This window comes from Oryctolagus cuniculus, chromosome 16 (genome assembly GCF_051225735.1).
Source record: "Oryctolagus cuniculus isolate XC-2025 breed Fujian yellow rabbit chromosome 16, ASM5122573v1, whole genome shotgun sequence".
Taxonomy (NCBI): Eukaryota; Metazoa; Chordata; class Mammalia; order Lagomorpha; family Leporidae; genus Oryctolagus; species Oryctolagus cuniculus.
The window spans coordinates 66,455,131-66,472,090 of NC_142882.1; the positions used below are offsets into that span (position 1 = coordinate 66,455,131).

The following is a 16,960-nucleotide window of genomic DNA, read 5'->3' on the forward strand; positions in this document are numbered from 1 at the left end:
TTCTTCTGCTGTTCTTTGTATTACTGTCTTCATTCCCCTATACATAATAATTATTTACATTTCCCTAAACCTGCTGTGCTCTTGAATGCTTTTGTGAATCTGTATAAAGATGTTTCCTTTTGTATGGGATTACATTTCGCGTTTCCTCAGTCTTACAGAGTTGGTGTTTTCCTCTAGGATGTGGTTTAGGATTACCTTCTTAAAATCTGCCGTGAATTCCACAGGCGGTCTTTGGTACATCTTCCTTTCTGCGCCAAGAGTATATTATTCATCATTCTACATAGTACTTATAGTAGGTTATTGTAATTTATATTACCCTGGACTGTAAGACTGAACAATGTGCAACCATGGTTTTCTGTTTGATTGGTCCTACCATCTTTTGTTTCTTAGCACAGTGCCTAGCTCAGAATTCTGATAAACACCTGTTGTTTTTACTAACATTTGTGTATAGCACTTTATTATTTACAGTCTTCCCTTACAAGAATTATATAAAGTCCTCTGAGTTGGCTGATTTAAGGTGTCATTGTTCTTGTGCATGTTTTAAAGGTAAAGATACAAATTTAGAAAATTTAAGTGCATTTGCAAGATCACACAATCAATAAAATGTGGAGCTAAGAATGCAGGTCTTTTGAAAACTTGTTTTCATTATACTGTAGTGTTCCTCTGGTAAGACTCTGGATCCAACCTTGATTACTTAAATCTTTTATCTTCCAGGTGGAGAACTTTTAGTGGCTTCTCAGGTCTCTTATAGAGGTGCCATTAGACTGCCGGCTATTTCTGGAGTTCTTTTGTAGCACAGGGTCTGCTGAATTTTGCTAGGTTTGCCTTCTCACCTTCCAAATATACTATTTTATTTTTGCCAAATGAGATATGCTGTACTGTTTGTCTTCTAGTTGGTTAGCAAGTTGTATGGTATTTCCATTAAAAAATTTATTTGAAAGAGGGAGAGAGAGAGATTGATGGATCTTCAATCCCCTGGTTCACTTTCCAAGTGCCTGCAATAGCTGGGGCTGGACAAGGCTGACACCAGGAGACAGGAACTCCATCCCACATGTGTGGCCAGGACCCAAGTACTTGAGTAGTCATCTGCTGCCTCCCAGGGTACACATTTGCAGGAAGCTGGAGTGGAAGCTGAGGCGGGACTTGAATTCAGGCACTCTGCGATGGGATGTGGGCATCTCAAGCAGTGGCCTAAACATTGCACCAAATGCTCACCTCGGCATTTCCATTTTTAAGTCTCCATTACTCATATGGGATTTCATTTTATTTTAAGCAGCTTGAAAGCATCTCAGATATGTAGTGAGAACACTATAAATGAAAGTATTTTAATATCACCAAGAGGTTTAAATTGTCTGAAATTTTAGATAAAAGCTTTATTATGTTTAAGTCTGATGACTTTATATTTTAATATTTTGTTAGCTACGTTAAGGTAGAAGCTTTAAAAAAAAGTTTTTTTTTTTTTTTTTTTTCAGGTATTACTTCCCTGGTTGACAAAGAGATAGTGTCTGCCTCCTTTTCAAAGACTTGAGATTTACAAATGAAAGTATTTAGTGGAAATAAAAATCCAGAATATTTTACATTGAGACCATTTGTGGGGGAGGGCTTTACAAAGTTGTTTTTGCTATCTGCTCGAATTCCCTTTTTTTTTTTTTTTTAATTTAATGGCAGAGAGGAAATAAATATGTGAGTTTTGCTAGGTTATGGAATTTATTGTTTGGAATTTATCCTTAATTATGGAAAGAGGACCGGCGCCGCGGCTCAATAGGCTAATCCTCCACCTAGCGGCGCCGGCACACCGGGTTCTAGTCCCGGTCGGGGTGCCAGATTCTTTCCTGGTTGCTCCTCTTCCAGGCCAGCTCTCTGCTGTGGTCCGGGAAGGCAGTGGAGGATGGCCCAAGTGCCTGGGCCCTGCACCCCATGGGAGACGAGGAGAAGCACCTGACTCCTGCCTTCTGATCGGCGCCGTGCGCCGGCCGCAGCACACCAGCCAGCTGTGGCGGCCATTGGAGGGTGAACCAACGGCTAAAGGAAGACCTTTCTCTCTGTCTCTCTCTCTCACTGTCCACTCTGCCTGTCAAAAAAAAAAAAAAAATTTATGGAAAGAAATTAGGGTGGTCCATTATATCTCTTCCTTTTTGTAAGTATATACATTAATCTCTAAACACATAAGAACTTGACTATGTGTTTGTCAGTTGTAGTTCTTTTTCAGTAGGAGTTAATTTGCTTTGTGCAAAGACTGAGTGGACATACCTCAAGAATGTAATTTTTGCAGCAGGCTTTTGGCCTTACAGTTAAGAAAGCATGTTCCATGTTGGGATACCTGAGTTTGATACCCGGCTCTGGCTCCTGATTCCAGCTTCCTATTAATGCAGACACTGGGAGATAGCATGTGATAGCTCAAGTAGTTGTGTCCCTGCTATACATGTGGAAGACATGAATTGAGTTTCTCACTCCTGGTTTCAGTGTGGCACAAATTCCAGCCATTTGGGGCACTTAGGGGAGTGAAACAGCAGATGGGAGCTCTGTCTCTTTCAAATAAATTAATTTTTTAAAAGAACATACATTTTTGTAAATCATGAAAAAAAATGTTGTGCTTTTTGTCACATCAGTTTGCTTCTCCTCTAATCTAAACACAGTCGTGTTTAGGCTATTGGCAGTAGGTTATCAAACCTAGGAGACCAAAATTTGAAGTGTCCATTTTTGAGCATTTTGGATTTTGATTTATTTGTCTACCTTTATATGATCTCTTTTCATATACAGCAGTGCTTTCATTTTCCTAGGATTTTAAATTTTCTTGTTTTGCAACAGTTTCAGTTTCTTACTACTTTTGTCTTTAATTTTGTAAATACTGCATCCTAATTATATCATGGAGTTTTTTTGAAGATGTATTTATTTGAAAAACAGAAAGCCATGATAGAGGGGAGAGAATGGGAATCCTCCATTTGCTGATTCACTCCCCAAGTGGCCTCAACAGCCAGGTCTGGCCCAGGCTGAAACCAGGAGCGAGGAACTTCATCCAGATCTCCCACATGAGTGGCAGGGTTCCAAGTGCTTGAGCCATCGTCTTCCGGCTTCCCAGGTGCATTAGCAGGAAGCTGATGAGAAATGGAGCAGCCAGGACCTGAACCAGCACTGTGATATGGGTTGCCTAGGTCACAAATGCTAGCCCCTTGATAACACTATAAACTAATATTGAGTTGGGTGATGCATGAAATTGGCCTTACTCTTTTCTAACTCTGCCTGTCTTGGAATTTGCTGTTATGTTCAAGTCTGTCTCCATGTCACCATATTGGCTTCTCTCTCATTAACCGAAAATCAGACGTGTAATTATTTTGCAAAAATTCTGAATAAATTATCATGAGTTTTAGAAAAGCAGTTTATGAAAACCATTTAAAACATAAGCAAAGCACTACTTACTTCTTGACAGTTTTCTTGCCAGGTCTGTTTTCTCCCTGATTTTTAGCTTCTTGCTCTGGAAAATGAGCATTTTCTCAGCCATCTTAGGGAACTGAAATTTCAATGTGGTTGGAGCAAGAACTAAATAATAAAGAACTTTATAAGCCTTGTGTGGATATTTTATAGAAGGAAGCAGTGTGTTTTGAAGTTAGAGCATTCACATTTTATTTTATCTATACTTTGCACTGTGGAAAGTGAATTGGCTTTGTAAGCCTAAATGTAAGGGCAAGCAGTTAGAAAGCTGTTGAAATAAATTGAAATAGAATGATTACGGCTAGAATTAGGCAGTGGGCAACTAGGTGTTGTAAAAACAGATGAACTATAAGACAGTATTGGAGAATTGCTAGAACTTGATGGTTGAATATGTTTTGTGAAATATATCCTTGCCTGTCCCCCTGTTTAAAGATTTCTGCTTAAGCAGCTTTAGATAAATGGTTTGTAAATTAGGATAGGCTAAACTCCTGTAACAAAGAAAACCTCAAAATTTGATAGTGCCTTAAAGAATAAGAACTTTATGTGTATTTTTCACTTAATAGTCTTGAATGGTTGTTGCTTACTTCAGTGCACAATTAAGAATATTTAACCATATCAGCAGGTCAAGTGGTGACTTTCACATAGTCATCCAGGAAACCAGGTTGGAAGATCTGCCATCTTCAACATATGCCTTCCAAGGCTGTTGCCTGAAGTCAGAAAAGAGGAGGGAAGAGTGTTAGGAGCCAGGCCTAGAAATGGCCCTTATCACATTTATTCCTGTTCCACACTTAACTGGAGTGAGGATGGGAAATGTAGTATAGCTGGTTAGCTGCCATAGAAGAAAGGAAGAACAGATTTTAGAGGACAGCTATTGAAATGGTGATGCTGTTTGCTGAGACATGAAGCAGGAAGAGAGAAGAAATTTGCAGCGAAAGGTAATAAATTTACTTTTGGATGTGTATGATGTAGGTACTTACAGGATTTCTAAATTTGCATGTATAATAAAACTGGACAAGTAAGATAGTTGATCTTTGTAGGATGACAGCATCAATTAGGAAAAAAATTAATTTCATTTCCCTAAAGAAATGTGATAGAGGAATTTAAAAGTTCTATTTCTTGGAGAACACCAAAAGAAGAGAGCATAAGTGAAAGTGGAATGGATGGGAGAATAAAAAGGCATAAAAAAAAAAGATGGTATTGTAGTTATGGTACATGTCAGTCAATAAAAAACAAAGTACTTCAACTCATATAAAATAGTGATTATAGGGATCTAGATGGGGTGGGTGGTATCTCCTGGGGTAATTTCCTCTTTGAGGAAGTAACTGGCGCTAAGCCCTGAGTGTCAAGAATGGGAATACTGTAGAAGAGCTGGGCAAAGGACATTCGAAGTAGGAAGGAGAAGGAACTCAGCTAGTGCATACCTCTGGAAGGCTTACAGACCAAAAAGTTATCTGGTATGATGATATGAATTGAGATCGTATCTCAGTGTAGAGTATTATCAGCTGGGGTAAAGTATAAATTTTCCTTAGTTGCGGTGGGATAACTTTTAAGCAAGTAAGTGATATGATTCAGTTTTATATGTATATATATATATATAATATATATATAAAGCTTAAAAAAGAAGTGAGGGAAGGTGGATAGGATGGTGATAAGGGAAATAGTGAAGGTGTTATGGAAGTATTGGCTAAGGGGTAGTAATTGCTTGGATTAACATTGTAATTGTTGGAATCATAAAAAATGATTTAGGATCCATTTGGAATGTAGGATTGACAAAATCTTATTGATACAAGTTTTGAGGGAAAGAAAAATTAAGAATGACTCCTGGGCTTTTGACCTCAGAATCTGTGTGAGTGTTAAAAAAATAGGTCCTGGATTTGTTTTATAAGTAGTTAATGGAAGGCTCTCCTTAATTGTCTCAAAACCACCAAACAATGTAGTCAGTGCAGAGTTTATTCGATGATTTCTTAACTACTTTAGGCATTTCTTTTTATATGGTTCTTTTTCATTTCTTAAAATTATTAGCCCCACCCAATCTCCATAATTCCTAGGATTAGTTAGGTTTAGAATCTCTCACAAAGTCTTGATGATCTCTACTATGTTGATATTTCATTAAATATAAAGAAAAAAATGTTGGGATCGTGCTTTGTTTTATAAAAAGTATTTCTCAATCTGAATATTCATTTTATAAATGAAATAATTTTCCTAGTTTTGAGATTATATTACTATTTTAAAGTTGAATTTTCTGGGCCAGATTTTACAGTTGAATATTTTTTCTCAGTTCTCATTTTTTTCTCTTCCGACGGAAATGAAGCATTTGAAAATATGAGTATTTAAAATCACTAATTTGGTATATGTTGAGTATTTTTGCTGTACATTTATAGTTTATCTGTTTACTCGTATTTGAAAATAAACTTTTAATTTCTGAATTTGATAAGGCAGTTAATAAAAAATTATAATAATTTTAACTGCTAAAAATGGCCATGTTCTAAATATTGCCTAGAACTTGATATATTGTACATAAAGTCAAAATATTTTATGTATTCCTTCTTCAATAAAATTTAGTCACCTGAATTTGTGTTTATCCATAATTAAGCATACTTTTATTTTTTACAAAATATTTTAATAGATAAAAATATTGTCTCTGTAGATTTATGTTTAAACAGTTCCTTGAGTTTAGTTATCTAATTTTACTTTCATAACATAACCAGAATTTTCATGTGATATAGACTCTTGAAATGTTTTAGCAACCACTTGGCATAATTTTCATCAACTTTGTTCTATCAAGATAATTTATGTAAATTACCTAAAGTTACAGGGCTACATAGAGTAAGGTACCTTTCCTGTGTCCAGTGTATCCCTGGGCTTTGTGTGAAAGGTTCATATTAAAATATGGTGTGGTATATTTTGATTTTCTGGAAAGATAAAAAATATAGGATTCAAGACAGTGGTAAGTATGATAAAAATTTACAAATGGGAAGATAAATTATTGTTAGTAGAGATTAGAATATATGGAGGTATATCTTATGAGGTTATGAAGTAAGTGTAGGATTTAAATGGAAAATCAAGAAGGAATTTCAGGCCGGTGCCACAGCTCACTAGGCTAATCCTCCGCCTATGGCGCCGGCACCCCGGGTTCTAGTCCCGGTTGGGGCGCCAGATTCTGTCCCGGTTGCTCCTCTTCCAGTCCAGCTCTCTGCTGTGGCCCGGGAAGGCAGTGGAGGATGGCCCAGGTCCTAGGGCCCTGCATCCGCATGGGAGATCAGGAGGAAGCACCTGGCTCCTGGCTTTGGATCGGCACAGCGCGCCAGCTGTAGCGGCTACTTGGGGGGTGAACCAATGGAAAAGGAAGACCTTTCTCTCTGTCTCTCTCTCTCTCACACAGTCTAATTCTGCAATTCTGCCTGTCCAAAAAAGAAAATAAATAAATAAATAAAAATTCAAAGGAGTTAAAGTACAAAGGAGTAGATATTTTTACAGAATGATTAAGTCTAGCTGACTTAGAGTAGTAGCTAGGGTTTAAAGATGCTTCCCTGTTATGTGAAGATGTGTGATGCCAATGAACAGCAACAACAAATCACTAAGAAAATTACATTAGACAAATCGAATCCTGATACACTATTTCTTTAAAGATTTATTTATTTATTTGAAAGAGTTACACAGAGGAGAGGCAGAGAGAGAGAGAGAGGTCTTCCATCCGATGGTTCACTCCCCAATTGGCCGCAACAGCCGGAGCTGCACCGATCTGAAGCCAGGAGCCAGGAGCTTCTTCCAGGTCTCCCACGTGGATGTAGGGGCCCAAGGACTAGGGCCGTACTACACTGCTTTCCCAGGCCATAGCAGAGAGCTGGATCAAAAGTGGAGCAGCAGGGACTTGAACTGGTGCCCATATGGGATGCTGGCAATTCAGGCCAGGGTGTTAACCCACTGAGCCACAGCGCCAGCCACAATCTACTGTTTTTTTAACAAATTAATTTTTTTGAAGTGCAGAGCTGGGGGGTGGGTGGGTAGGCAGAGACAGATTTTCCATCTGAATCCAGGAACCACGAGCTTCTTCCAGGTCTCCCATGTGGGTGCATGGGCCCAGGTACTTGGGCCATCCTGTGGTGCTTTCCTAGGCATATTAGCAGGGAGCTGGATTGAAAGTGGAGCAGCCCAAACTTGAACCGGCACCCCTGTGGGATGATGGCCCTGCAGGCAGCAGCTTTACCCACTACGTCACAGCGCTGGCCTCCTGATTTGTAATTAAAATGTGTATCTTAGACTGTCCTTTTTATTTTCACAATTTCTGCCAAAATCCCTTGAACTTTTTTCTGAGTTTGGATAAAGCACAGCCCTATCTATAGTAATGCTGTGGTGCCCAAATTGATGACTTTTAGTAATAGTGCTTAAACTATATGGAGAAATTTGGCTGAGTCGGGGCAGAGCAGGTCAGACAGATCTGTTGTCTGAACTTAAGAACTATAATTGACTAGAGGGAACTGCCTTGTAAGTTATATATTCCTTTTCCTTCTTCCTAAAACTAGTCCAAATCCAAACCAACCTCAGGTTAATAAGGTTAGAATATAACCTTGCTGGGGAATTTCCTATATGTCCCTTGAGTTCTTCTGATTTAGAAGACATCAAAGAAAGAGAGGTTTAAAAGTGATCTAAAGAAATGTGTGAGTATCAGAAGGTAGTACTCTAACCACAGATAAGTCAAGAATGTGATTGTAAAATACTTTGCTGGAGTATTTGCACTATGACTCAATATAATTTGAGTAGATAATCTCTACTATGGTAAATAAAGAGGTAGCAGAAGGCATATGTATCCTCTTTTTAGAAAGTGATAAAGGAATCATAAAGTACGACACCCATTGTGAGTTGTTCTTTGCAGAATAAACCTCAACTGCTTAGTCTGCATTTCTGTAGTTTCTATTCACACACCAGACTGGGTCAGAATCAATTACTGCCAAAGAAATGCCCACTTTAGATGTTTTGTTAGGTGATCTCTCTTTGAGCTTTATCTTACCACTTTTTAGTAATTTGCCATCTTTGGTCAATAAAGTCAACCGCTTTTAAATCAGTTAAATCCTTTTTAAAGTTTTTATGGGAAGGATAAATATTACTTAATACTTATTAATTTAGTGACCTATCTTTCATCAAATTAGTTAATAGCAGCCCAGCTGTTTATTTTTATTTTCGTATACTAAAGGAGTTTTGCAGTTAATCACTTGCTCTTAGATTCATTTTATGATCAAATAGATGCCTTTAATAGGCAAGTGAAAGTTGTTTTATTTAGGTTTGTAGAATTGATTTGATAAGCCAAAAAACTATTTTCTAGGAAAATCTCTCTTATTCCAAAAATATTAACTCTAAAAGAGTGCTTTCTGTGTTTTTTAGTCGGCCATATACTAACAAGGTCATCACTTTATGGTACCGTCCACCTGAATTGCTATTGGGAGAAGAACGATATACGCCAGCTATTGATGTATGGAGCTGTGGGTAAGATAGGCTTATTAACTAGTCTAGATTACTTGAAACTGTTTGTGGTGAATTAAAATCTGATTATTTAGTAATGATGGGTATTTTTTCCATTAGATGTATCCTTGGTGAACTCTTCACTAAAAAACCTATATTCCAAGCAAATCAAGAACTTGCACAATTAGAATTAATAAGGTAAGTGGTTGATTACAATATTTGTGGGGATAGGAGGGTATCCTACTCCATAGGTAAATTTAAAATTGTTCAGGCTTTTCAGAAGGAGGATAGCATAGTTCTCTTGAAGGCTAATGACTTTGAGGATGCAGGCAGTTTATACTAGTTTCAGTAAATGAAGGATCTTAAAACTCATAGATGGGTGTGTGTGTGTGTGTGTGTGTATGTGTATGAGAGAGTGAGATTAAATCAAGGGTTTTGTGGCTCAGAAGAGAATACTAGGAAGGAAAGAAAAGTAGATATTCTTCTAAAATGTACATAAATGAAGAATTAATATTTTGGGATATTGTAAAGAAATACTCTTTGTAAAATTATAGTATATACATATATGTAATATATGCACACCAAATATATGCCTATGCTGCGAGCATAGGTCTGCAATCGCCAGAAACTCGTACATGCTATGTTTATCATCTTTTTCTTCATCTTACTTCATTTTGTCTTAATTATTTTTAGATTTTTTTTATTTTAACAAAAAAGGCTTGGCTTTCATATATAATAATATAAATTTGCAACTTCAAAGATTTCCATGGTAGTTTCAGAATATGGATGAGTCTTTTAGGAAGGATCTTGGTAGGAGGCATAGGATTCACAGAATCCTATTCTACTTCCTCAGCTGAATAAAATGAATATAAAAGCAACAAATAGTAACCAGAGAAGGATCCTAGCATTATTTCAAAAATTTGAAAAGTATCATCAAGAAAAAGAAATCACTAGAATTGGCAAGTATTTTTCTTTTAAGGGAGATAATTAGAGTGGGGCCAAAATTCTCAAAAATGTATCCCCCCTGCTCATTGCCAAGATTTTGTTATTGACCTTGGTTGCTGGGTAAGGGTTTTCTATAAGGTACAGCAGAAGAATAACTACTTCTCTGGGGACAAGTTAGCTATAATCAGAAATACCCAACCCCAGAAACTAGCACTGCCTCAACTTCAAAGCAGCCTCACCTTCCAATGGAAACAGTTTATCCCAGACTTGGATGGTGGTGGGGAGGAGGAGGGAGAGGAGGCACAGAAGGAAAAGTTTTGATGAAACTGCAAAGAGAAAGGAAAGGTAAAGGAAATGTCTTAGTTTGTTTCTGTTGCTATAACTAATGTCGCAGACTGGGTTAATTTATAAAGAATAAAAGTTTATTTGCTCACAGTTCTGAAGGTTGGGAAGTTCAAAATTACTCCGCTGTATCTAGTGTGCTCTGCTGCTTGGGGACTCTCTTCAAGAGTCCCAAGATAGTGCAGGGCATGACTAAGCTAGCCAGAATGAGCTTGCTTTTATGAAAACAAAGCCTTGACCTTAACAGCCCATTCATCCATTCTTGAAGGCAGGATCCTCATGTCCTGATACTTTCCACAGGTCCCATATTGCAAGTACCATTAACATAGGGTTAAGTTTTCAACAGATGAAATTTGGGGAACTCATTCATACCCTTGTGGAGATGGAAGCAGTTCACCAGAAACAGAGAATTTTTCACCTGATCTTTTTTATTATATGACAGACAAATAGAGAATTGGGGGGAAATACTCATGAAAATAAGAAATAATGCCTTTCAGTGCTAAGTGGGCATTTACAAAAGTTATGTATTAGTAGAAAAAGAAAATGAGAGTTAAGTTCCAAAGCATTGAAATGGTTTGTACTTTACTCTGTAAATAAAAATAGAATAAAATTATGAATTAACATAAAATGGAAATTATAGGCACCTAAAAATTTTAGATATTAAGGGTGTTCAGAATGCTTATGAAAAATGTATATTATGAAAAAATTACGAATGGATTTCAAAAACCTTTTGCACCAAAATAAACATCTTTTAATTCCATTTTTCTGTGATTTTTTTTGAAGTCTCTTTGTGTAGTGGTGGTCTCATAAGATTATAATGGAGCTGGAAAATCCTGTTTCCTAATGAAGAAGTAGGTTTTGGTAGCTTTAGTAAATTCATGATGCAAGACAGTCAGTACTCATGTATTTGTGTTAATGCTAGTATAAAACCTGTGCTGCCTGCCGGTCATAGAAATTATGTGCAGCCAATTATGTGAAGTACATAATACTTGATAATGTTTCTGGTATATGTGTTTACTATTTATTGTTATGAGTATACTCCTACTTAGTAAGAATTTGCTGTAGAACAATATGCCACATTACAAATGATATCCAGTTTTTCATTAACAAAATGATTTGCAGATTAAAAGAGTTCATTCCAGTAATATAAGGATGTTTTGGTTTTAGGAACTCTGTTATAATGCATCATTTTAACAGAAGTAAAATAATATTTTCATCTTGATAGATGTTAAATAGGCATTTACTAGAACTATAAATTTGTGTGTAAATGTAGATAGCTATTTCTTTAACATGATAGCAATAATGTATCCCAAACTAAGAACCATTGTATTTAGTGTGGAAACACTAGAATAAGTAAAGATAAAAATGAGAAAACTTTTTTCTAGTACGTTGTTTAGGAGTGTTTTAGAGGTATTAACCTGTTAACAACTGGTGGTGTCAGGAAAACGAACCGGTAAGAGATACATAATGGAAAGATGAGAGCAGCATTATCAGAATTTACATATAATAGCACTGCATATATGTATATATGGAACATACAAGAGAATCACTGGAAATACTTCAAAATGAAAAGTTTGTAAAAATGAGAAAAAAATGTCAAATTCACTATACATATACACTATATACATACAGCTTTTAAAAAACTGGTACCAGGGGCCAGCATTGTGGCATAGTGGGTAAAGCCACTGCATGATGCTGGCATCCCGTATGAATGCTGGTTTATGTCCTGGCTGTTCCACTTTGGATCCAGTTCTCTGCCAATTGGCTAGGAAATGCAGCGGAAGATGCTTGGGCTCCTGCTACCTACATGGGAGACCTAGAAGAAGCTCCTGGTTTCTAGCTCAGCGCTGGCCTAGCCCTGGTCATTGCGACCATCTGTGAGACAGCGGATGGAGGATCTCTGTCTCTTTCTCTCTCTTTCTATAACTCTAACTTTAAATAAATAAATCTTAAAAGAAAATTGGTGGCCGGCGCCGCGGCTCACTAGGCTAATCCTCTGCCTAGCGGCGCCGGCACACCGGGTTCTAGTCCCGGTCGGGGCGCCGGATTCTGTCCCGGTTGCCCCTCTTCCAGGCCAGCTCTCTGCTGTGGCCCGGGAGTGCAGTGGAGGATGTCCCAGGTGCTTGGGCCCTGCACCCCATGGGAGACCAGGAAAAGCACCTGGCTCCTGGCTCCTGCCATCGGATCAGCGCAGTGCGCCGGCCGCAGCGTGCCGGCCGCGGCGGCCATTGGAGGGTGAACCAACGGCAAAGGAAGACCTTTCTCTCTGTCTTTCTCTCTCTCACTGTCCACTCTGCCTGTCAAAAAAAAAAAAAAAAAAAAAAGAAAATTGGTGCCAATGATGAGTTAGAAAGCAGCAGAGGAGGAAAATGCCTTTAATAAAATCACTACTGTATATACCCCAGGAATATGGAAACTTAAAATGTCCCACTTAAAATTTTAAGTTCATTTGAAAAGCTTTTGGAGAGGCAAACCTTGTTTTGGGCTAGGAAGCCTTAATTTTTTTTTTAAGTTTGCAACTCATCCTATGTTAATCAGTACATTCTTTATAAGAATTTCAGAAGACAAGTTTTGAAACTTGACAGTTGGCTATGTTTATTTGGGAGGATAAATATGCAAATGGCCAGGAAAGTTCCTTAAAAGAAGGGAAATTTGGCATATCATGTTAAAATCAAATTATCATAATTAAAAACATTTGGGCATAAAATGCATAGATTAAATTATATGGGAAGTTCAGAAAGAAAATAAGTTAATGTGAACTGATGTAATACAGAAGATATGTGGAATCAGATGGAATAATTGAAAAATATTTATGATTACCAGCTATACCAGTTAATAAACACTGAGGATACAAAAGGAAGGTTGGAGGGAGGGCAGGAAACCCATTATCTCTCTCTAGTTAGGGGAGACAAATTAATAGACTATATCAGGTGGCAATAAATATAAAGAAAGTTGTGTATATATAGGGTCAGGGATGCTGTCTCCTAGAATGTGACATATGAGCAGAAGTATGAAGTGAAGGAACAGCAAGTAATAGAGAACCTGAGGTATGAATATTCTTAGTTTATTTTATGAATACATTGAAAGTCACTTATTGAACCATATGAGAAAAATATGAGTAAGCTCAGTCCATCTACTTAATAGCCTACTACACAGTTACTAAAAGGAAATGTAGATTGATAGATACATGGAAAAGCTACATGAAAGAGCAGTTTTACAGAAGGCTATGCTTAAGTTGATCTCATTTTCATAAAACAAATACATCAAAGGACTCTGGAATGTTATTTTTTTTTAAAGATTTGTTTATTTATTTGAAAGGCAGAGATAGAAGGAGAAAAAGAGATCTTCCATCCGCTGGTTAACTCCCCCAGTGGCTACAATGGTTGGGTCTGGGCCAGGTGGAAGCCAGGAGCCAGGAGCTTCTTCTGAGTGTCCCACATGGGTATAGGGGCCCAAGTAGTTGGGCCATCCTCTGCTGTTTTCCTAGGCACATTAGCAGGGTGATGGATCGGAAATGGAGCAGCCAGACTTGAACTAGTGCCCAAACCGGATGCCAGCACTGCAGGTGGAGTCTTAAACTTCTGTGCCACAGCACAGGCCCAGTGGGATTGTTAATCTGAACATGGACTTTTGAGAAGTGTTAGGAAAGTAAAATTATATTTTTGGTTTATATATTTTTGCATGATTTCATTTTATTTTATTGAGATACCAAATATTTATATTATACCAAGATGCTTTTATTTTGATTCTGTAGCATTAATTTGTTTAACATGAAGAAAATCGAGGAATTTTTTTGATAAACACATCTGAATGTAATGAGGCGGCGGGGTATATTAAAAGGGGTATGGGTTTTTAAATCTTAAGATTCGATTTCTAATGACAGCCCAGCTATTTCCTTCTCTTGTGCTTCAGATTAAGTTCTATAATGCTCTAAAGTTTGCTTCTTCACAAGTAAAACAAGGCTAATAACATGCTTAATATTTTAAGCCTTAAACAAGGGCCGGCGCCGCGGCTCACTAGGCTAATCCTCCGCCTTGCGGTGCCGGCACACCGGGTTCTAGTCCCGGTCGGAGCGCCAGATTCTATCCCGGTTGCCCCTCTTCCAGGCCAGCTCTCTGCTGCGGCCAGGGAGTGCAGTGGAGGATGGCCCAAGTCCTTGGGCCCTGCACCCCATGGGAGACCAGGAGAAGCACCTGGCTCCTGCCATCGGATCAGTGCGGTGTGCTGGCCGTGGTGGCCTTTGGAGGGTGAACCAATGGCAAAAGGAAGACCTTTCTCTCTGTCTCTCTCTCTCACTGTCCACTCTGCCTGTCAAAAAAAAAAAAAAAAAAAAAAAAAAAAGATCTATGGTTCAGAAATCTAAATTTGAAAAAAAAAAAAAAAAAGACTTAAACAAATAGGGGCTGACACTGTGGCGTAGTAGGTAAAAGTAGGTAAAGCCTACACCTGTAGCGCCAGCAGCCCTTATGGCGCCAGTCCCAGCTGCTCCACTTCTGATCCAGCTTTCTGCTAATGGCTTGGGAAAGCAGTGGAAGATAGCCCAAGTGCTTTGGTCCCTGTATCCATGCAGGATATCCAGAAGAAGCTCCTGGCTACTGGCTTCGAATCAGCCCAGCTCCGCCATCGCGGCTATTTGGGGGAGTGAAGCAGTGGATGGAAGACCTTTCTGTCTCTCCCTCTGTCTGTAATTCTGCCTCTCAAATAAATAAATAAATCTTTAAAAAACCAAAAGAATTAAATAACGAGATGTACGTACTTTTCCCTATCACCTTTTTTTTTGTTATTGCTGAGTTACTTGCCCAATCTAAAGATTGAGAAATGATAAGACCTAGGATCAGTATTGTAAAAACACATATAAAACTGATCAAGACTAGGAATACCAATCAGAAAATTCTTGAAGAACTTATGCTACAAGGTTTGAGATTTTTTTATTTTTATTTTTATTTTTTGGTAATAACTTTGTTCCAGAAATTATTTTCGGTGTTTTTTAAAACTTCTGTGCTGGGGCCGGCGCCGTGGCTCACTTGGTTAATCTTCCGCCTGCGGCGCTGGCACCCCATAAGGGCGCCGGGTTCTAGTCCTTTGCTCCTCTTCCAGTCCAGCTCTCTGCTGTGGCCCGGGAAGGCAGTGGAGGATGGCCCAAGTGCTTGGGCCCTGCACCCGCAGGGGAGACCAGGAGGAAGCACCTGGCTCCTGGCTTCGGATCGGTGTAGCTCCGGCCGTAGTGGCCATTTGGGGGGTGAACCAATGGAAGGAAGACCTTTCTCTCTGTCTCTCTCTCTCTCTCTCTCACTGTCTAACTGTCAAATGAAAAATAAAAATTAAAAAAAAACCTATTGTGCTGGAAGTACACATAGGTTAAAAAGTGATAGAAGAAGAGAATGGAAAATATAGATAGGGACAAAATGAGATGAATGAGGAAAAAGTGCTCTGTGTGGCCACAGATGTATATTGCATGAGGTTCACATTTTAACTCCAAGCCTTCCAGCAACTAGTTAAAAAGCGTTTATAACACACAGTATATGTTGCTTATGAAATAAAGATTATTAAAAATAATATACAGATTTCATGTATGTCATAGATGTAATTCTAAAATCACCATAATTCCCTCCCCCTTCTCTCAAGCCCCCTACCTTCCTTCCATTTTTTTCCTTTAATTTTTCTAATAACATATTTTCAATTTACTTAGTAATCACAGGTGTAATGTACCAGTAAACCATAATGTTCAACAAGTATAAAGTAGAAAGACCACTGTTCTACAGGAGTGTAGACAAGGGCCAAAATCAGTAATTGAATCATAAAATGTCAGCTTGCATCCTTATACTTTTTTTGGTATTCTGTATTAACGGTCACATATCAGAGGAAACATGGTATTTGTATTTTTGGGACTGACTTAATGAAATGAAAAGTAGATTAGAATCAAAAGAATCCTGCTTCTCTCTGAACTTTCCACTCCCAACCAGGGTACACACACAGAGCCTCTAATTCCAGATGGTTACAAATACAAAGTTGACAGTTTTAAAACTTTAAAGGAATGGACTTCAGTTATTTAGAATATGAGAAAAAAGGAAACTACACATTCTAAAAAATTTGGAGTATGTATACCTTCATAAACCAGTATCATAAAAATTGTGTAGACTTGTGCTTCTCAGTCTTTTTGATTTTAGAACTTCTTTACATTAAAATTATTGAAGATTATAAGAGCTTTGTTTTTGATTATCTCTACTGATATTTACTATTATTTCATTTGTAAAATATTGTTTCACTGAATTGAGCAGATTTTCCATTTCATTGAAAACTACTTGTTACCACCACTAAACTAATGAGAAAAGCCTTTTTTTTAATTTCTCTTTTTAAGCTTTATTTATTTATTTGAAAGGCAGAGTTGTTGAGACAGATCTTCCATCCACTGAGTCACTCCCCTGAAGAACCAGGAGCTTTATCCGGCTCTCCCCCATGGATGCAGGGGCCCAAGGACTTGGGCCATCTGCTGCTGCTTTCCCAGGTGCATTAGAAGGGAGCTGGATCAGAAGTGGAGCAGCTGGGACTTGAGCCAGTGCTCATATGGGATGATGGTGCTCGCCCCCCCCCCCCCCAAAAAAAAAGCTATTAAGTGTCATGAAGTTGTGAAGCTTGTGATGATGTATATAATTTGCTGGTATGCTAACTTAAAGTTTTAATTTTATAATTGATAGTGAATACTGCTAGTTGTCTTTTCTTGAAGTGACAAGCTGGCTTTGTTCACATTTGAGAAAATGTTTGGCAGGTACCCAAGTCTGAGTGGCCA

The 16,960-nt window shown here is 38.1% G+C and overlaps 1 protein-coding gene and 1 long non-coding RNA gene across 6 annotated transcripts in view; one reads left to right on the plus strand and one right to left on the minus strand.

Moving 5' to 3' along the window:
• CDK13 (cyclin dependent kinase 13) overlaps window positions 1–16,960 on the plus strand; it is a 121,926-nt gene that overhangs the window by 83,101 nt on the left and 21,865 nt on the right. For 4 of the 5 annotated variants that reach the window (XR_016222667.1, XR_016222668.1, XM_017344445.4 and 1 more), the window contains 2 exons: window positions 8,809–8,910; window positions 9,007–9,084. Coding sequence is in view for 3 of the 5 variants with exons in the window: in XM_017344445.4 (XP_017199934.3) it covers window positions 8,809–8,910; window positions 9,007–9,084 (180 nt within the window). In the remaining 2 variants the exon portion in view is untranslated. Of the gene's footprint in view, window positions 1–4,048; window positions 4,341–8,808; window positions 8,911–9,006; window positions 9,085–16,960 lie in introns of those variants that run through there. The other variant, XM_089315655.1, reaches the window with a different exon arrangement.
• Window positions 1,640–10,160, minus strand: LOC138845875 (uncharacterized). Its single transcript, XR_016222669.1, has 2 exons — window positions 10,071–10,160; window positions 1,640–4,136 (listed from the first exon to the last, which is right to left on the minus strand). It is a non-coding gene; the product is annotated as an uncharacterized LOC138845875 (long non-coding RNA).